We start from the raw sequence: 21,279 nt of genomic DNA on the forward strand, positions 1-21,279 counted from the left end.
AGCAGCCACACGTGGAGAGAGTGGAGCAGTCAGTCCCTGCTGTTCCTCCTTTCACAGGTGAGGATGCCTCTCCAACAGAAAAGCAGGCTTGAGGTCAAGCAAGCAGACCAAGGTCAGAGGACCAGAGGAATGAGTCCAAGAACTTGATTGGGCACCAGAGCCAGGGCTTCTGAAGCCACAAACAAACCCTCGAAGGAACCACAGCAGCTCACACATAATAACTTACACATATCTGTAACTGGGAACGAAAACCTATTTTTTTACAAAACAAAGCCAATAAAACAAATTAACATTTCCCTAATTGATCAGCAACTTTCACACCAAAATAAGCTTCTATGAGGCAAGTTTTGACTTCTGAAACATACAGAATGACCTTATACGTACATCTTCAAGTAAGTATACTTACATCAAAAGTCTTTACCAAAAAACCAAGTAAGGCCATGATTTCAGAGGCCAGTCCTCCTCAGCTGAGAAGGAGGCAGAAGCAGCAAGCCTAACTGCACACATTTGGCCCAGATCTCCAAAATGGGCCCTCCATTAGCGCCTGAGGTATTTCCTTCTTAAAATTATCAGGACCACGTAATAAATTTAAATTGCCATTTCCCAAGGAACTAAGTGACAGTTTTTTCATGCAGAACTCACTAGAAAATGGTGTTACATTTGCTACCTATAAAAATGCTGCAAACGTGGCCTGAAACAAAAGGGATGTTAAGAACAATTCACTTGAACTTCCCTGGTGGTGCCGTGGTTAAAAATCCACCTGCCAATGCAGGGGACACAGGTTCGATCCCTGGTCTGGGAAGATCCCACATGCTGCAGAGCAACTAAGCCTGTGCACCACAACTACTGAGCATATGCTCTAGAGACTGCGGGCCACAACTACTGAGCCTGCGTGCCACAACTACTGAAGCCCGTGCACCTAGAGCCTGTGCTCCGCAACAAGAGAAGCCACCGCAATGAGAAGCCTGCACACCGCAACGAAAAGTAGCCCCCGCTCGCCGCAACTACAGAAAGCCCGCGCACAGCAAGGAAGACCTAACACAGCCAAAAATAAATAACCAAATTTATTAAAAAAAAAAAAAATTCACTTGTACAATTAACAAAAAGCAGAATGCTAAAATATAAATAGACACAAGCAGAAAACAATGGGGAACTGGCAGATCGGGAACAAAAAAGCCATAATATTCTCAACAACCTGAGAATACCACGACAAATACTGTAGACTGTTACTCATTTACATCAGGCCACAGATGTTTTCACCACTTACTACACCAGGGGAGATGTTTTCATGGCACCCAAGGAAACCTTAGTTGAAACTCAAAGGCCACATCTTGATGCCCTTAAAATTTTCAAGCCTAGCATACTTGAAGTGGAGGGTGATGAGCCCAAGTCAGACCCTTCGGATCACTCATTTTCGGCTTATCAATCTTTCCCCAAATGAGCTTCAAAAGCCCATTTCTTTGTTGTATTTCCACACATCTGAGTCTGGGGAAGAGATACAGCATGTATTTTCTCAATCTATTTCTAAGCTATTGTCCGCTGTTTAAAATAACCTATCATATGAATCATCAAGGAGCCTTTGGGGGGAAAAACCCAACCTTCAGAAATCTATTGTGTTTGCCCAGAGAAGGAATACTTATTGCCTCTTAACATAGTTTAAATACAGAAAGTCTCTTTGGAGGAGGAAAGGGTCTTGTCCCCCTGCAAAGTGCCACCTAAAGTGTGGGTGCTGGACAAATGTGGGAGCAGGAGCAGGGTGGAGGCAGGGAGGCGGGGAGGGAAGGGTCCCTTCTCCACCCCCGGGGAGCGCAGGGCACACCCTGAAAGGGGCTGGGGTCCCCCGTACCTTTTCCGCGGGGCCCTGAGCTGCCCGCGCTGCTGCTCCCCCCGGCGCAGGACGAGTCCTTCCTGAGCCTCTTGCTCTGCGGCCTCACGCTGGACCTGAGGAAGTGGTGCTGGTCCTGGGGGCAGGCGGGCGGCGGGGACGGGGCCTGCGGGCCGCCCGAGGGGGCCTGGGGTCCGTCGCCGCCGTCCCGGGGGGTCTTGCCGTCCCTCTTTGTGCCACCGCTCTCCTCGGCCGCGTCCCCGCTGCCGGGCCCCTCTCCTTCCAGCGAGTCCTCATCGGCCGACCTCTTGCCCAGCCTCTTGAGCCCTTCCTCCCCGCCGCCGCCGTCTCCCAACTTCACTGTCATCCTGGCCGGGAAGGGGAAGAGGGGACCCCGGTGAGGCGCGCGGCCCGCAGCCTGCGAGAAGTTTAGCCGCACCGATCCCCTCTCAACATGGCCGCCGTTGTTTGTTCCAGATCCCCTCCCGCGGCCCGCCCGCCCCGGCCCGGCCAGCCGGGCCTGAGCCGCCGCCCGCCCGACCCCAGCCCGGACCCCCGCGCGCCCGCCCGCCCGACGTCCAGGAAACGGCGGCCGGCGGCGAGGAGGCGGCGGGGTGGCAGCTGGGCGGCCGCACCCGGACGGCCCTGCCCGTGCGGCGCCCCGGCCCGGGGTCGGGAAGGGGGCATGTGGCCCGGGCTGGGGTCCCGGGGTCCCGGAGCCACCTACCCAGCGGGCCCACGGCTCATGGCCTGCGCGCTGGGCAGCCCGCACGCCGGCCTCGCTCCCAGCGCTGCCTGGGCCGGCCTGGCCTCCGCGCCCGCGTCCCCCGACCCCACCCCTCCCCGCCCCCCAAAACGCACAGGACTCCGGGCCCGCGCACCTGCCCCGCAAGCCTGCCCCCAAAGTTAGCCCCGCAGCGGGGTCGAGGGGCCCGGATCGATCCCGGCAGGGGAGAGGCGCGGGCTCGCCTGCGTGCACAGGGAACTCCATGGTGGCCCGCGGCTGCCGGTACGCCTGCTTATTTTAAAACAGACATAAAGAATAATAAGCTCGGGGTTTCTGGGAATCTTGCTTCGGAGGGTGGGATATGTGTGCTGCTGCGGGGATTTACGAATTGAAAATGCTTTTGCAACAAAGGAGCCTGTTGCATGGAACAGGTTGGAGCCACCTATGAAAGTGACAGCACAGTTATGTCCAGGTAAGAATGGATAGAAGAGAATTGTGTTAAAACTCTCGGTAACCATGAATAAAAATCTCGCATTAACTTTGTTACCCTCTGTTGTGAGCAATGTCAACAACAAAATGTGACAACTCTAAAATGTGGACCAAAAAGCAGATCCACTCAGTTTATGCAAAGAGAATCAGACACTATCAATATTGTAAACCCAGAAATAGTCAGTAATGTGTACATGCGATGAAGCAAGAAAGATCAACAGGTGTTGATACTATGCCCAAACTCTGTTTGACATGCTCAACACGACTGCTGAGAATGGGAACATTTTCATTTAAAAGGAAAATGAGAGCAAGACATCAAGGCCAACAATGAAATACATTAACAGGAGTAAGGACCTTTCAAAGAAAGATTTGGAAATGATTAAAATCATGACAATACCTGCTACTGCTCTTAAGTATTATGCCTCAAAACTATCTGTTACAGCATTCATTTGTTGAAATTGATGTCATAAATCATCTGAATTCATACCAGTTTAAAAAAAAACCTGCCAAAGAATAGAATTATACAAGACAGATACTACCCAAACTTAAAGGACTTCATGGCATAGGACATTTCACTATTCACTTATCCTATCCGTTTCTACTTAAGAAACCTGAAAATATCCTAAAGGGCCTTCCTCTGGGTTATAATGTGGAAAACCCTATCCCCAGGGACATATCATCCCAAAGCTACCCACAGAACCCAGGACCCGGGCAAAGGTTACATCAGCTGCAACAGAATAAACTTGCCCGTTCGCCAGGTTGAATATTGGAAGACACTAAACTGAATACAAAAGGACGTTGCTTTTCAGAATTAAAAAGATATTAATACATTTCAGAGTTTTCCCTGAAGGGAAAAAGAAAACATGGAGATGGAATCCTTTTACCCAATACCTCCAACCTTACTTCCTGACCGTGCACAGAGGTGGGATCACCTCAAACCCAATCCCGGCTGGGCAGCATTTGCCACATTTCGGGAAAGGAAAAGCAAAACCTTCCCTCTCCGGCGGATTTCTGGCTGCACACAAAGAGCGCTGTCAACGCAACACTTCTGAGTCCGGGCTCCCGCGAGCCGCCCCGACAAAGCACCGCGTAGTAACCACCGCCGCCAGGGCTTAGGCCACTTCTCCCTCAGCCCCGCTCCGGCTGGGATCCGGGCCTCGCCGTGACAGCCGGTCGGGGTGGCCCACCCCACCCGAGCCCCAGCCTCCCGTCACCTTTTTCATCAAAGCCTCGCAGCAGCCAGGCTTCCCGGGTCCCCCGGGGTCCTGTCGGGCAGCCCTGGCTCCCGAGCGCCGGTTGCTGAGAGGCCGCAACGCCGGTGTGGTCCTCCCGCCTTGGAAGAAGTCGCCGAGCGGCCCTCGCCCCGGCACGTCCCCTCCGCTGCCGGCGTGTGGCTGACGGGGTTGCGAACGCCGGTGCTGCGGCCGCTCAGCCTCCCAGAGGCCCGGCCCGCGGCACACAGGAGCAGTTCCGGCTACGGCGGCCGGCGAAGTCCGCGGGACCGACACGCGGGGCGGGGCCGGAGCGCGGGCCGGGGCGGGGCGACGCGCGCGGGACCGAGCACGCCGAGATTTCCAGCGGGCGCGCCCCCTCAGGGGCGCTCCCATTGGTCGGCGGCGGGAGCGCGCGCTTGCACGCACGGACGCTGGGCGGGGGCGGAGGGCGGGCCCGCAAAGCGGGTAATGTTGTGACGCCAGTCTCGCAGCAGTGCGGACTGGTACGTCTCTCCGGATTGGTGAATAGACAGCCAATAGAGTGAGAGCCTAGGCTGTGATTGGCCCGGGCCGTGTTGACGGATGCGTGAGAAGAAAACGCCGCCTGAGCTCTGAGTCTTGAATCCGGCGCGAACGGGGTTTTTAACGAAAAAGTGTAAAAGTGTAACTGAAGCAGATAAACACACCCTTTATTGAATTGAATGCATACTTTTAAAGTTCCTTAGCGTTGCGGCTGGTGCTGGGCATTTAGGTTGTTTTTCTTCGTTTTGGCGATAAAGGAGTGTTTTAAATCCTAGTGTTTATGGCCTCTGATAAGAGCGATGGTGTTTAAGGGTACAAACTTGTAAGGCGTAATATCTAATGCACAGTATAATGGATACAGACAATAATATTGTACTATATGTAATGTGATAAATATCTCTACATGCTAATCATATAATATACAAATGTATCAAAGCAACGTTCTGTATACCTTAAACTTACACAATGTTAAATGTCAAATTTATTCAATAAAATTCTAGTGTTTATGAAAATGGGTTTTTTTAAAATAGAATTTTCCTTGTATGTGTGTGATCCAGCGCCTAGCTCCTCCGATTAGGTAGTACCTACATTTTCCTATTTTTTTTATTTGTTTAACAATGTGGACCTTTTTGCTGCTTTTTGCTATAGTAAGTTTTTTAAATGAATGACATTACTTTTTTTTTTTTCCAAAATTAGTTTAACCCACCAGACCGTTAGGCCAGGGCAGCACGTTGCTAATGCCTTAGGAAATGCAGTCTGCCGCCAGGGTTAGAAACCAGGTTAGTTTCTAACCGGATGAACTCGTATCGTTGGCTACTATTTTCTCTCCAATGGCGTCCATAAGGCCCCCAAAGCACTGAGCGCACGTCATAAGTTAACAGCTTCAAGGAACCATATTGAATCAACTGGCTTTACTCATAAATTCTCTTGAACGACACCCTCCTTGAAACAAAGCAGACAAAAAAGAGTCTAGCAAACCTTTTAGGGTCCAAAAGACCCAGCAATAAGATTAACGAGAGAGGAAAGAATCTTAAAGATGGCGTTCCGTCTCTTTCCCAGTCTCTCTGCTGCCTTCCTCCACCTGACTGACCTACGCGGTTGGAAACGTAACTACAGGAGCGGGTCCCCAACCGGCCGTGTATTCCTATCACATCTAGAATTTATCAGCTTCCCTTCTCTGCGCAGAAAGGCATATCTGGCCTCTTGACCCCCCTCTCGAGCTAGCTTTTTTAAGCCTAGACAGCGGCTGCGAAGGGTGTAAATTGCCCTGCAGCACCGCGGAGCTCGCCACCCGCTGGAGGAATCCTGCCCTCGGCTCCGCACGAACATTCCCGATTGTCTTCGGCTCTTTCCGGCCTCTCGTGGAATTTCGGGCGGCTTCGGCGTCCACTAGCTCAGCTTCGGCTGTATCCGCCTTGGGCTCGGAGCCGTTGTCCCGGCAACGCGCGGCGGTGCTGCCGCCCAACCGAGGTGAGTGCGGTCCCCGGCCCCGGGCCCAGGAGCAGAGGGTCTGGGGGCCGGGAGCCGGGGAGGAGGGCGACGACAAGGCGGGGCCGGGGCGGCTCGCGGTGTCGGGCGGTTCCGGGGGCCCGGAGCCTGGGGCCGGGAGGAGGGCAACGCCGAGGTGCGCGGGACTTCCTTCGCGCGGCCTCCCGGATTATTTTCGTCCAGAAATCCTGCTTGGGCCGAGCGCCCGAGCGCGTGGCTGGTCAGGCTGAGGCTTCGGGGTGCGGGGCGGGCGTCCGAACGGTCAGCGCGAGACAAGGGCCACCTCCGGGGCCACCTCCGGCGCAGACAGGTCTGACTGAGGGCCGCGTGGCTACTTGAGGCACGGGGGAGCTGACCCGGTGGCGAGGAGGCGGCGCCAGAGGCGCTCGCGGTAACGCTGGGCCTGGGAGGGAATCAGAAAACCACCTTTCTGCGCTGTCAGTACTGCGGCCCGGGGAACCGCACGCATGATCCAAACCAGAGATGGCGTTCCTTCTTGTCCATGGGATGCAGCTATGACCCTGCACTGCCGAAGCCCCGGGGGCTGTGGTGGGGGCGGTGGTGAGGCTTTTCGGGGTGGCCCCTAGTGCCTGCCCCCACACCTCTCCACTCTGTCGCCATTGCCTCTAAGTCCTCTGGTTCCCTCCCGCAGCATCTCCAAGCAGTAATGCAACTGAAGTTATCCTTAGTACCACGAGCCGCGCAGTTGAAAGACCTTAACATTTTCTTTCCCAGAAGGTGGTTTAACGGAGGCGTAAAGACCTTGCACCGCTGGAGGTGAGAGGATCAAATCGGTGAGAATAAATGAAATTTTTTTCTTTCCCCCAAAATTTATATATTGCCAAATCGCCTTATGTTCTAGAGACCCTGAGTTTTTTCTTTGTTTTTTTTTTTTGTTTGTTTTTGTTTTTGCGGTACGCGGACCTCTCACTGCTGTGGCCTCTCCCGTTGCGGAGGGCAGGCTCAGCGGCCATGGCTCACGGGCCCAGCCGCTCCGCGGCATGTGGGATATTCCCGGACCGGGGCACGAACCCGTGTCCCCTGCATCGGCAGGCGGACTCTCAACCGCTGCGCCACCAGGGAAGCCCTAACCCCCTTTTTACAACTGTTCCAGGGCTGGGGATGCTCCGATGGCCCCTCACCCTGTGGGGCAGATAATCTGGTAGGGAGTGGAGGATGGTCAGTCAAACACACATTTACAGTAAACTCTGAATGCAGCAGTGGACAAATACAGGGTTCTATGAGGACTCTGGGCAGAAGCACTAGACAACCTAGAAATCAAGTCCAAGAGCTCAGTGGTGGAAAAGAGGCTTCTTGAATACGCAAAGCAGGGGTGTCGGGGAGAGAGCTTCTGGGAAAGCCCCAGGCAGGAAGAAAGTAATTTAAAGATCTTTCAGCATACTTTCTTATTACAAAGTTATGTTTGAAATAAAAGATAGAGGAAATCAGGTTTAACTTTTTCAAGTGCTATTATAATTCTTTCTCTATCATTACAACAAAATTAATATGTTATTCATTTTTCCAAGGCATATTTTGAGAAAGTAAACTTGTTAAACATGAATAAGAATTTCCCATAGCCCAGAATTTAGACCCTTGATTGGATGCAACACATTAAAACTCACTTTAAAAGGTTTCCTTGCTGCATTAGACTGACCAGTTTTTAACCTGGTGTGTCTCATTGTCAGTGGCTCTGTGTGAACATTTGCATGAAGTCTTTACTCAAGGAAGCCAGAGCCCTGACCAGTGTGCATATTCCCTAAGTGATGTGTGCAGGATCCAGTTCCTGCCCTCTCCCCTGACTCCAGCCCCACATCCCCCTGCTCCTCTGGCCAGTGTCCAGCTACTCTGCTAGGAGTCCTGAACGGGTTGCTCTTCAGCTTGTGGTGGGTATATATTCATAAGAGAAAGATAAACATTTGAAATGTGACTGTTCATTTCTACCCACCTGCCTTCTAGCTTCTGGAAGAACAGGGTCCCTCTCTAGACCCAATCTGAGCCTTCATGGCTTCCTCTGATACAACTATTGTATTGCTAAAAGCAAATGGCATAGTCCATTCCCTACTCTAATAATAGAATTTTGCAGGTTCTGGATAACTTTTTTGCACAATTTTTTTCTTGTGGTTAAACATACATAATATAAGATTTACTATTTTAACCGTTTGTAAGTATACAGTTCAGCAGCGGCACTAAGTACATTCATATTGTTGTGCAATCATCACCACCATCCATCTCCAGAATTTTTTTCATCTTCCCAAACTGAAACCTTGTATACAATAAACTCTAATACCCCATCCCTGCCTGCAGCAGGCCCTGTCAACTACCAATCTACTTTCTGTCTCTATGAATTTGATGACTCTAAGTACATTATATAAGTGAATCATACAGTATTTGTTCTTTTGTGTCTGGCTTATTTCACTTCTTCTAGGTTCATCTATGTTGTAACATGAGTCAGAATTTCATTCCATTTTAAGGCTAAATAATACTCCATTGTATGAATATACCACATTTTGTTTATTCATTCATTTGTTGATAGACATTTGGGTTGAGTCCACCTTTTCACTATGAATAATGCTGCTATGAATATTGTGTTTAAATATCTGTTCAAATCCCTGCTTTCAATTCTTTTAGGTATATATCCAGAACTGGAATTGCTGAATTATATGGTAATTCTATGTTTGATATTTAGAGACCCACCATACTGTTTTCCACAGCATCTGTACCATTTTACACTCCTACCAGCAACTCACAAGGGTTCCAATTGCTCCACATCCTCACCAAAACTTCTTACTTTCTGTTTTTCTGATAATAGCCATCCTAATGGGGATGAAGTTGAATAATTTTAAATGGTAGCAAACCAACTCACAAATAGGCTTTTCTCTGCTAGTTAGCTTCCCCAAACTGACTGTAGGATGTGAAAAAGTGAGCAGTAGTCAGACTGTCATTCCATTCACCTTCCTACCCCTCCCACAAAGGGACAATATGCACATCTTTTCCAGGAAAGAAAGAAGGATGTTAAGTTCATGTAACTGATCAAGTTCATCTTCTCCCCAGTTGCTCTGGCTTTGCTTGACTCCCTAGCAAATGAATCCTTTTGCTTCTGACACCTCAGAGGAAGGCAGGGACAGCCTTGGTTTTCTATCAGAAATTGGGTGCTAGGTTTTTCTGTACTTTTCTCTTTTGTGAAGCAGTTTGCTTTTTTTGTTTGTTTGTTTGTTTGGAAATGTTGCTTAACGGGGAGCTATAGAAATATAAATTGTCCTTATTATGATTGGGATAAAAATGATCAAGGTTTACATATGTAGTCTAGTCCACGGGGCTTTTATTGTTTTGATGGCAGTATGTGTTATTCCTTTCCATCTTTCAGGTCTAATCCCTTGCCTCTAATTGTATATTTTTCCTGTTAGAGACCTCTTCCACATAAAATTGCCTGTTATTGGTCTGAAGGGGTGCTGATAAGTTGCCGAATGTCTTGTAGGTCTGTGATGCTTCTTTTTCCTAATTCTATATATAGTAGTTTTGTTTTGTTCAAGACCAACAGGGCTTGGTTGTCTTTTCCCTCCAGGTTCCAGCCCTGACCAGGCCTGCGTTTCATCATGGCCCTCTACTTTGACCACCGCATAGAAGCCCCAGATGCAGTTGGGTCTCCCTCCCACATCAGTTGGCACCCCGTTCACCCATTCCTGGCAGTCGCTTCCATTAGCACAGCCTCAGGAGGCAGTGTGGATATATATCGGGAGCAAGTGAGTGCGGAAAGCAGCAATTCTGACTGCAGTAGCTTCTGGCTCTTGTCTCTCTTTTGTTCGTGTGTGTGTGTGTGTGTGTGTGTGTGTGTGTGTGTTTCTCACTGAGGTCCAAACTCCCAATATTATAAAAGCCCTATTATGTGAATAACTCTTTTACCCCTGCTATTTAGTTTTGGGGACATATTTAGGAATGCTCAAGGCAGAATCCACAGTCAATTCACGGTCACCAGCAGGGTTGTCTGTCCATCCCTCTCCAGCCTGCCGTTGGCCATTCGAAACTATTTGTTTCCTGGAGGTGCCATAACAAATTACCACAAATTGGGTGACTTAAAACAACAGAAATTTATTCTCTCATAGTTCTGGAGGCCAGAAGTCTCCAACAACAGGTTAGCAGGGCCCTGTCCTCTCCGAAGGCTCTAGTGGAGGATCTGTTCCGTGCTTCATATTAGCTTCCAGTGTAGCCAGCAGTCCTTGGTGCTCCTCGGCTGGGACCTGTATCACTCCAGCCTCTCCCTCCATCCTCACACAGCCACCTGCTCTGTGTGGCCATGTCTCTTTCCTCCTCACATAAGGGCACCAGTCATACTGGACTAGGGCCCACTCTAATGACCTTGTCTTAACTTGATCATCTGCAAAGACCCTATTTTCAGATAAGGTCACATCACAAGTACCAGGGGTTAGGACTTGAACACATCTTTTTGGGGTGCCCAATTCAATTCGTAACAGAAACTTTCTAGACGCTCCTCCTACTTCACCAAGAAAGATGGATTTCCTTTCCCACTCCCTCCTCTGCCCTCTGCAGTCTCGATGTCACCCCTGAAATTTCACCCAAGCAGCCACACTCATCAGCGATGGCTACATAACGTGTCCTGCTGTCCCTGCCCCCCCCCCACATTCCACACTCTTGTAGGGTCCTCCGGAGAGCACACCTGAGGGTCTTCCTCACCCGACCCCCTTCATCCAGGCCACCCCCTTCCCCACCGGGCCCTCCAGCCTTCCCCCCGTCCCAGACAGGCCTGCCGTTGGCCCCCCTCAGAGCACATCCAGGCCTCTTCTCCCTCTATTTCCTCCTCCTGGGGTTGCATTACCATCTATCAGTGGATGACTTACAAGCCTGCGGCTCCAGCCCACCAGTCCCCCCCAACCCCTGAGCAAGCCCTCCCCTCATGCTCCACAAAGGGCAAACCCTCCTGGTATGCTCATCTTGGTCTCATCCCAGGTATGGGTCAGTATTTGGCCCCAGTGCCAAGCACAGTGTCACCAACTATTTCAGAGTAGATGCCTCCCTTCTGGGAGTCAGACAGCTCTCCAATATGTATCGTAAAATTTTCTTTAGAGTAAGTATTATTAAATCCAAAATAATAGCAATTTTAGATTTTTTTTTTTTCTGCACCGCGCAGCTTGTGGGATGTTAGTTCCCCAACCAGGGATTGAACCCGGGCCATGGCAGTGAAAGTGCCAAGTCCTAACCACTGGACCACCAGGGAATTCCCTAGATAAAATTCTAAATTTTAGAAAATTTAAAATATACTATTACAAAACAAAGTGTACTTCCTGTGTTTCTAATTGGCAGAAGGAGACCATTAGGATTTCAAAATAATGATTTATTGGATGATAATGAGGTCACAGATGTAGCAGGTGTAACTGAGTTTACTAGGAAGAGCCCAGTAGAAGTACTGAGAACAAACTGAATTAATCTCTGAAAACACATTTATACCTTAAGCCTACTGCCTTAGAAAATTCTAGAAAACACAAGAATATACCAGCACGTATTCAATTAGCTGTCACAGCAATGACATCATCACACATCACAGAGCTCTGGAAAACTGCACTGTACACTCATGAGAGAACGAGAGTTAACAGGGCAGATCATGTCTTCATATCATCCTGAACATGACTTTGGCGTCACAGACCCCAAAAACGTTCTAGGGTCACCTCACTACACTTTGAGAACCTTGGGTCAACACACTTCACCCGCTGGCCCACTTCTTCTTTTTGTAAATAAAGTTTTATGGAACTCCCTGGCGGTCCAGTGGTTAGGACTCAGAGCTTCCACTTCAGGGGGCCCAGGTTTGATCCCTGGTCAGGGAACTAAGATCCCACAAGCCACACGGTGTGGCCAAAAAAATAAATAAATAAAAATAAACGGAAAAACATTTTAAGTAAATAAAATTTTATTGATAAACTTGTCCATGGGGCCAGTTGAATGTTTACCTTACACTTTCATAGTTCAGCTGAGGCAAGATGGGTGTTTCTATGAAAATTAAATAGAATATTTCCTTAACAAACTGCTCATTATGTCCTCTAGCTGATGTCATTCCATTGACGAGGCAGAAATTCTTAGAGTAGCGGCCACTCCCTGTAAAATAAAGAATTTACCTCGTGTGTCACAGGGTGAGTGCGTGCCAGACACGCATATTGAGAGGTCGTTCCGGGTCACCTCCCTCTGCTGGCACCCGACGCGGCTGATCCTGGCTATTGGCTGGGAGACCGGAGAAGTGGTCGTGTTTAATAAGCAAGACAAGGAGCAGCATGTGGTCCCCCCGACGCAAACCGCCGACGTCACCGTCCTCAACTGGAGCCCCAACGGGAACTGCCTGGTATCCGGGGATAGGGTGAGCAGACACGCTGAGACACTGACTTCAGATCTCTGCATTGCCCTGTACATGCTCTTAGGGACCAAATTATTAGAAACTTGCGGTTGCCGAGTTCAACTGATTTTGTCAGCTGTCATGGCAGATTTTGTTTTATATTGGGAGGAAGGTTTGAATGTTTTATTCTATCATCTCACTCTGTGGCAAAAGTTTGTAATTTTTTAAATGAACATTTCTAGGTAAGTACATTCACAAAGATGGGGTGGTGCTTCATGTACCCCCAAACCCCACCTTCCCTGAGCACACCGCTTCATTGCCTAGGAGTCCCTGGTCCTGATCATCTGGCCCAGGGCTTCCTAAGCAGGTCAGTTTGCCCCCAGGGGACACTTTGCTGTGTCTGGGGAGATTTTTTGTTGTCACAGTGGTGGTGGTGGGGGTTCTTTCTACTGGCATCTGGTGGGTGGAGGCCAGAGATACTGCTCAACATCCTCCGATGCTCAGGGCAGACCCCACAGCAGAGAATTACCAGCTCTAGATCTGTTTGATTCAAAAATGACAGCAGAAATTGTACAATGTGTTTATTTATTTTACACATTTAAGGTAATATATTTACATGTTTCAAAGTTCAAAAAATACAAAAAGGTATATACTGTAAAGACTCTCCAGCCCCACCCCATCCACTACCTCCCCTTCCCTGCCCTCCAGCACCTACAGCTTCTTCAAGTCTCTCCAGTTCTCCTTCAGTACACACAGGAACACACAATGCATTCTCTCCCCAACTTCCAATTTTGAAAAATTTCAAACCTTTAGGGGAGTTGAAAGAATAGTACAAACAACACCCTTGTACCCTTCCCATGAATTCAGTAGCTGTTAATGTTTTGACACATCTGCTCTCTCTGTACATCTGTATTTTTTCCCTGTATATTTGAGAGTTTGTCACAGACATCATACTTCATCCGTAAATGCTTTGGCATCGATCTCCTAGGATCGTGACCACGTGTACTGTCACACTCAGGAGGGTGAAGCCCATGAACTGGTTTCCACTGCTGTGCCATCGGTGTGACAGCTTTTCCTGCTGTCCCAGTAACGTCTGTGCTGATTTTGTCCTTACCCAGAAGCCAGCCAAGCACCACGCTTTGCGTTTGGCCGTCATTTCTCTTTGGTCTCCTTTCATCAGAACTGGTCCATGGTCTTGTCTTTTCTTTCTTCTCTCTCTTTTTTTTTTTTTTTCTTTTGGTCTTTCATGATATTAACATTTTGAGGGGTCCAGACTAGTTACCTTGTAGAATGTCCCTCGGTTTAGAACTGTGTGGTTGTCTCCTCATGACTGCCTTTAGGTTAAACATCTTGGCTGGGAGCTTCACACAGAGGGCGTCGTCTCTTTCCTATCTTCCTCGGTCCTTTTCACATGAGGGCAGTGCCCAGTGCACCCTGTTCTGTTTCTGGCTTTTCACCTGATGCTGCGTCTTCCAGGTCTTTCCATGGTGGTGCACGGCGAACCTCCTTGCTCTCTTTTAACCTGCCCTTCATTACACCAACGTGTTATCATTTACTTCCCCAGCCTCTGTGGTTAAACGGTCTCCAGTCCTTTGCTGGACAGTGACACAGTGGCTGGCCTCATGCTTTTGTCCTTTTGCATGTGTGAAAGTTTAGAGAAATTCCTGGAGGTGGGATCCAGGGCATGCGCTTGTGGTTTGGTGAGTGTCCCTACACCTCCCTCCATGGGGCTTGACCAGCTCCCACCAACCCACAAGCATGTCGTATCCAAGCTCAGAATTTTGCCTGGAAAAGTGCTATCTCGGTCGTGTTCTAGTTTGTGTTTCTCTTCCTCTTGAGGGTGAATATAACTTAGAAGAGCCATTTATACTTCCTTTCTGTTCATATCACTCATCCACTGTTCTATTTATCCTTTTGTCTGGATTTTACTTCTATTTTTCTAGTCTATTCCCACCTAATGGCATTGCTCTGCCCCCAGATTCCTACTTCTTTGGTGATCTTTCCCACCTCTTGCTCAGAAAATCCCCTAGAGGAATAAAAGAATTCAGGGTCATTGAATGCCATCATTCTCATCTTGCCTTTATTAAGAAGCAACTAACAGAGTAGATGACTGAGGCATGAAACAAAGCCCAGGTTGGTGCTGACCAAGTCTTGGAGTCAGGATTTAAGAACAGAAATACCTAGCACTTCTCTAAGAAAATCTACAACTGTGCTGGTCCTAATTTCATACTGGACTCAGGCAGGCAGAGAAGTAATAACAAATGAACAGACACGCTCAGAGCACTGACCTCTGAGACACCTGCTCGCAGGCTTGGCCCAGGGTCTTTTCCACTCTCCCACCAGAGACCCAGTTTGATTACCGTGAGACCGACCAAACCTGCTGAAGCAGGAAGACACACGTAATCTGCAGCCCTCAGAGTGTCCCACAGTCTCCAGGGACAGGAGCAGAGCTGGCTTCCGACATCCAGAACCACGAGTGAGGTGTCTGCTGCCAACATCCACCTCTCAGGGCCCCTTCCTGCACAGCCGTCTCTCTCCTGTGCCATCCGTCCAGGAGGCTGCTGGAAACAAAGTTTCCAGTTTCCCACTCCAGTTTCCCACTCCAGTTTCACCCCAGAGATGACCTGCCCTTCCTCCTCTGTCCCAAGTCCAGCTCGGGCCAGGTGCCCCCTGTGCAGCCACCCTTGGGCCTGGGGCAGTGGAGAGATCCCTGGAAGAGGACACCAGGCGAACACTTGGTCGGTGAAGAAGCGGGGAGGACAATGCATGTCCAGGGCTCATCTCCCTCTCACTCTCCTGCTGGACAAGAGCTGAGGGCGAGGAGTAAGTGCACCTACACATAGGAAAGGGCAAGTCGCTTCCTGATCTCTGAGATAAACCATTAGTGAGCCAGCTGTGAAGTGACGTGTCCCGACAGTTGTATCTGGAGACCTAACTTCACACTAGTCCCTTAGTACGTTCACCTCCTGCTCTGCATGGGACTGGTTTCCCACCTGAGGGTGAGATGCTCTCACTTTTCCTTCAAGTCTTACTGGATAAAGTTATTTGAATGAAGTGACCTGGAAGGAATGGCAGCGAGTGAAGAGACCACTCTGAACACAAAGGATCCCCCCTCAGGAGCAGTAAGAGATGCAAAAACCACTTAGAATTTAGGGGCAATGAGCAGGAGGCCCCGAAGAGGCATCTGCTTTGCCATCTTCTACTTGGCGTCTGCGTGTCTATCTGGTTACAGGAGACCTGAGGTGACTTCCTGTGGCTTCCCCTTCTTGTGTGTGTGTGTCTGTCTGTCTGTCCGTCCTTGTATCAGAACAGGGGTCTGCAGTCATCTGAGCAGAAACCACTGCTCCAGGGGCTCCGGACATTTCCATCCTTCAACTTCTTCCCCAGCTCAACAGTCGGGGGATCTGGACAGGCCGAGTGCTCGTGTTTGTGTTCAGGTGCCTAATGAGCTGTCAGCTGGAAGCTCGTGTATACTAATAAAACAGTCATTTACTGTGTTAAAAATTAAGTGCTGGACAGGACTTCCCTGGCAGTCCAGTGGTTAGGACTCGGCACTTTCACTGCAGCGTCCTGTGTTCAATCCCTGTTTGGAGAGCTAAGGTCCCGCAAGCTGCGCAGCCAGGCCAAAAAGAAAAAGGAAAAGAAAAATTAAGTGCTGGACAATTGCACTTGCAGGGCAGAGCAGAAGGCCATCTCCACAGAGGCCGTGTGTGCCTAAAACACACAGCAGGGCCCAACTGCTGGCTCCTCTAGGGAGGAGGCTAGGTGACGGGGAAGGAAGCCTTCCCATTTCTGCCCTTATGTGTGTTTCACTGTGCAAGTATTATTTTTTTAATGTTATTTTAAGAGTAATTTGTAAACACACAAAAAAATAATGTTTTTATTCTTTTTTTTATAAATTTATTTTACGTATTTATTTTTGGCTGTGTTGGGTCTTTGTTGCTGCGCGCAGGCTTTCTCTAGTTGCGGCGAGCAGGGGCTACTCTTCGTTGCAGTGCGCGGGCTTCTCACTGTGGTGGCTTCTCTCGTTGTGGAGCACGGGCTCTAGGCACACGGGCTTCAGTAGTTGTGGCACGCGGGCTCAGTAGTTGTGGCGCACAGGCTCAGTAGTTGTGGCGCACGCACTTAGTTGCTCCGCATCATGTGGGATCTTCCCAGACCAGGGATCGAACCCGTGTCCCCTGCATTGGCAGGCGGATTCTCAACCACTGCGCCACCAGGGAAGCCCCAATGTTTTTTTTGTTTTGTTTTGTTTTGTTTTGTGGTACGCAGGCCTCTCACTGTTGTGGCCTCTCCCATTGCGGAGCACAGGCTCCGGACGCGCAGGCTCAGCGGCCATGGCTCACGGGCCCAGCTGCTCCGCGGCATGTGGGATCTTCCCGGACCGGAGCACAAACCCGTGTCCCCTGCGTCTGCAGGCAGACTCTCAACCACTGCGCCACCAGGGAAGCCCCCCAATGTTTTTATTCTTATCTTTATAAAGCTGGCAAAGTCAAGAAGAATCTGTATAATAATATAGGATTTGAATTCTATATATACTCATGTTACATACCATTTCAGATCTTATATACTCTTCTTAGAGGTCCACTGTACAAGTTGCTTTTTAAGGCCCACATTTTTTTTTTTTTTTGGCCGTGCCACACAGCATGCAGGATCTTAGTTCCCTGACCAGGGATCGAACCCGCGTCCCCTGCAGTGGAAGCGTGGAGTCTTAACCACTGGGCTTCCAGGGACGTCCCAAGACCCACATTATTTGAAAATCATATTCTTATATACAGTAAAGCAATGTTACACCCACTGACCGTGAGCAGGAAACAGACCTCGAGGACTGCTCGGGCAGCGCAGCAAAGCGGCCTCAGGCTTCGAGGGAAACACTGCCATTTGGCAAAGCTTAGCTTGTCCCAGCCAGAAGCCCTCCTGGAAAATTGCTCCTGGACCAAGTCGTCTTCCCCGCAACTTGAACTTTTCTAGCAGTTGTCTGAACCATTAACTTGAGATTTTGATGACTTTGATGTTGAACATATAGTACACCTGGCACCCAGATCTTGGTTTCTTCCAATAAAAGGAACCAGGGCTCCTTGGAGAAATGGCTGATCCTAGGGCTGGGGCAGGATGGCAAGCCCGGAGGATCTGTAGGCCAGGACGTGAGGAGGTGCTCACAAACCCACAGCGACGGGTGCATCGAAGGGACAACAGAGCCTGAGGAAAGAGCTCCCGATGGCGGAGCTGGAACAATTTGAGTATCTAAACAAACAGGGGAATATTGGGTCATAACCCAGAGTAGAAAATAAATATTCATGGGTCCATCCGTGCGTCCATATTGATGTAAATCTATGATTTAATAAATCAGTAATGGTGGACAAGAGGCATATCTCTCCAGATGATCTAGGAGGTGAGACATAACTCCCCTTCCTACGTGTGGGCTGCACACAGCGACTTCCTTCCAGGCAGGACAGGATGGAAGGAAGAAGAAACTCCCCAGTGAGGGAGGTCACAGACATGACCTCAGCAGACAGGTCACGCCAAGGACAGGGACCCCTGATCCGACATGTCGACAGCAGCACTTGACCTCTGGTCTTCCTCTCAAACCCACCACCCCGACAACAATGAGAAAAACATCAGGCAAATCCTGCCGGAGGGACATTCTACAAAACCCCTGATCGGTCCTCCTCAACACTGTCCGGGCGTCCAGAACAGGGGTGTCTGAGCCACCGTCCCAGCCCAGGGGGGCCCAAGGAGACATGGCGACCAGATGTCTGTGAGGCCTGGACAGGGTCCCAGGGCAGGAAGAACTGAGGAGAGGTGAATGAAGTACCAACTTTAGTTAGTATCATGCGCCACAGTAATGTAGGGTCAGTAATAGGAGAAGCTAGGTGTGAGGTATGGAGCTTCTCTGAACTATCTTTGCCACTTTTCCTTAAATCTGAATCTATCCCAAAATTAAAGATTTGTTTTAAAAACTGAACATGTGACACTTGTTATCTCTAGGGAGTGAAGATGGGATGGGGCACAGAGAGGAGTTTCTGGTTCCTTCATTGAACACTAAAATTGTTTTGAGTTTTTCATGGTGCACATATAGTAGTAGTATAATTTTAAAAGAAAAAAAGGAGTAAGCCCATGCTCTGTTGCACAGTATCACCCTCACCCTCCACCAGTCACTTGCTAAGAATGTGACCTTGGGTTTTCCAGCTTGGTGTCTTGCTCTTATGGAAGTTGGACCAAAGGGGTCGAGTACAAGGGGCACCGCTGCTGAAGCACGAGTATGGAAAACACCTCACTCACTGCATCTTCCGGCTCCCCCCTCCCGGCGAGTAAGTAGAGCTTGGGTGGTGGCTGGCGGGGCCGGGGATGTGGCTCCTCCTGACACTGGAGGGGTCTCCTCTGTGGTTATACCACCTTCGTCCAGGGAGCAACAAGGAATCTCTGTCACATTTGCTCTTAGGGACCTCGTTCAGTTGGCGAAGGCAGCTGTAAGTGGTGATGAGAAAGCCCTGGACAAGTTTAACTGGAGGAAGTGTGGCTTTGGAAGTTTCCTGAAAATGGGACCTCAAGAGGGACTCTCATTCTTTGTCAGCTTGACCGATGGTAAGACACTCAGGTTGGGGCCTGGGGACACTGCAGTGTTTCGGAGTGTCTGGGAGATTATAAGCGAATGGATGGCGTTTCTGCATAAAATTGCAGGCTGTGCGCCACTCCCAGATGGATGCCTTAGCTGGCTTGTGCAGGTGTTTATCCAGGATCCAAAGGGTGGCTTCACCTTGACCTGATAGAAACAAATTGAGCTTTATTTGCGTTTGAAGGTTTTTCAGGAGGAAGCTGTCCAGGATGTGCAGCCCAAGATGAATCGATGCCAGGGGCATCCGGCGTGGTCTCCAAGCCAGCAGCGGGGCTCAGCTCTGGGGTGGGTGTGACCGGGGCACGCTGGACCAGCAGCCCTGGCAGGGCTGGGCCGTCCATGCTGATTTAACACGGCTCCCCCGCGGTGTGCTAGGAGGCAGGCGGCGGCCAATAGATGCAGTGTGAGGTTCAGAGAGATAGAGGGTCTTGTACACTCACGAGACATTCATGAGTGCCTTCTCCCATGGGAAAGGGGCCCTTCCTGGGGTGATGGGGTTCGAGGACGTGTGTGGCCAGGCAGCTTAACCATGACAGGTGACAGCTGGGAGGGGCTGGGGCATTTGTCAGTTTGAAAGTAGAGAGACTTGGCATTTCAGAAGGGGAGTTGGAGGGACCCAATGTGGGCACTGTGGGGGCGGCGGGGGCCCTGAGGGAGGAAGGAGATGTGGCGACTGGAGGCCTGGCTCTGCAGGGGGTGTCAGTGCTGCCCCCACCCAGCAGCCGTGCAACTGGCGCAGATGATCCCGTGTCTTTGTGCCTTAGCTTCCGAACATGTACAGTGGGGATCGGGATAGTACCTGCCTCCAGAGCCTCTGTACACGGAGCCCACACACATCTGTGCTCAGTAAATACTAGTTACTGTTATGATTAGCCTCCAGACAACCTTGAACCTTTAAGCTTAATAAGAACTCAAGTTGTCCACTGGGAGTGAGATGGGAGGCGGCATGGAGGGTGAGGAGGCTCCCGACAGCAGCAGAATGAACCCAATCCTGAGAACTCACAGGAGGTGCTGCCACCATGCTCAGAAGCCTGAAAGCAGAACCAGGAGACAGCTCGGGGGCAAGAGGAGGGTATCCAGGCTGGGAGGGACCCTGGGGCCGAGGCGAGGGCCTGGGGAAGGCAAGAGGGTGCAGGCCAGACGCCAGCCAGCGATACCCGGTACCCAGGATGGAGGGTGCAGGCCGAGGCTCCGGGGAGGGTCATAGTTAAGGCCCCGGCAGACGGGTGATGGACGTGTACCTAGGGGACTGAGATGACCAGAGCATGGAGGCTGTGCATCAGGAGGGTGGTCAGTGTGAGCACTGGACAGTGGTGGAGGGAGGATGGCAGACACAGGGGTCCTGGCTGGACTGACCCAGAGATGGCAGACGAAGGGGTCATGTGCCAGTGTTTTTAAAATGGCTTATTTGTAAATGGTTATGATGAAGATGTTTACGTTGAAAGTGTCCCTAAGTAGGTAGAATGGCTTCCGGGGAGTGTCCAGCCTCCATGGACACATCGCTTTCCCGCAGGGACCGTGCACTACGTGGACGAGAAGGGCAGGACGGCCCGGGTGGCGTCCACGGACAGCTCTGTTCAGACGCTGTTCTACCTGGAGAAGAGAGAGGTGCTGGTGGCAGTCACCGAGAGCCTGCTGCTGTGTCTGTTCACGGTGATGCCCGAGGGCACAGCCGAGGAGGTGATGAAGGTGAGGAGGTGATGGGGGGGTGCCCCAGGGGGTCTGCAGCCTCTCTTGCCCACCTCATACACCCCTTCGTTTTGGTTGAGGAGTCTGTGTTTCAGGGCCACCACCAGAGCTTTAGCACCTTATTTATTGTGCACCATTGCGGTCACAGGTTGGGGAGACACCAGGGGACGGGGCCTCCCAGAGCCACGGGAGGTACGGGGCTGTGGCGGGGACGCCTGGCTATGTGCAGACCTTGAGGGTTGTCACCAGTGTTCCCTCTGTGACACTACCGCTGGCCCACACATATGCATTGCTTTATCCGAGGGGTGTGTGACAATCACAGCTCTGGACACCCGGCCATCCGCGTGGGTGCCTCACCCCGGGCTGGGGCGCTCA

General features: G+C 50.5%; 2 protein-coding genes and 1 non-coding gene across 14 annotated transcripts in view; 1 reads left to right on the forward strand and 2 right to left on the reverse strand.

Moving 5' to 3' along the window:
• The window catches only part of CRAMP1 (cramped chromatin regulator 1), a 68,542-nt gene extending 64,037 nt beyond the window's left edge, over positions 1–4,505 (reverse strand). For 3 of the 5 annotated variants that reach the window (XM_089896392.1, XM_022594444.2, XM_022594443.2), the window contains exons 1-2: positions 4,256–4,504; positions 1,847–2,193 (exon numbers count right to left, since the gene is read on the reverse strand). In XM_089896392.1, coding sequence (XP_089752518.1) covers positions 1,847–2,192 — 346 coding nt within the window. In that variant the 5' untranslated portion in view covers position 2,193; positions 4,256–4,504. The other 2 variants (XM_089896393.1, XM_089896391.1) reach the window with 2 other exon arrangements.
• Positions 4,506–6,154: 1,649 nt separating this feature from the next.
• Positions 6,155–21,279, forward strand: part of IFT140 (intraflagellar transport 140) — a 70,488-nt gene continuing 55,363 nt past the window's right edge. For 3 of the 8 annotated variants that reach the window (XM_022594432.3, XM_089896408.1, XM_089896410.1), the window contains exons 1-7: positions 6,163–6,247; positions 7,001–7,059; positions 9,828–10,005; positions 12,402–12,623; positions 18,789–18,910; positions 19,042–19,184; positions 20,729–20,904. In XM_022594432.3, the coding sequence (XP_022450140.1) occupies positions 9,859–10,005; positions 12,402–12,623; positions 18,789–18,910; positions 19,042–19,184; positions 20,729–20,904 (810 nt within the window). In that variant the 5' untranslated portion in view covers positions 6,163–6,247; positions 7,001–7,059; positions 9,828–9,858. The other 5 variants (XM_089896407.1, XM_022594437.3, XM_022594435.3 and 2 more) reach the window with 5 other exon arrangements.
• TRNAE-UUC (transfer RNA glutamic acid (anticodon UUC)) lies at positions 11,424–11,495 on the reverse strand. Its single transcript has one exon. It is a non-coding gene; the product is annotated as a tRNA-Glu (tRNA).

The sequence above is a fragment of the Delphinapterus leucas genome, chromosome 15, assembly GCF_059928025.1.
Source record: "Delphinapterus leucas isolate spDelLeu-1000000601 "Yukka" chromosome 15, BTC_Dleu_Yukka2, whole genome shotgun sequence".
Lineage (NCBI taxonomy): Eukaryota > Metazoa > Chordata > Mammalia > Artiodactyla > Monodontidae > Delphinapterus > Delphinapterus leucas.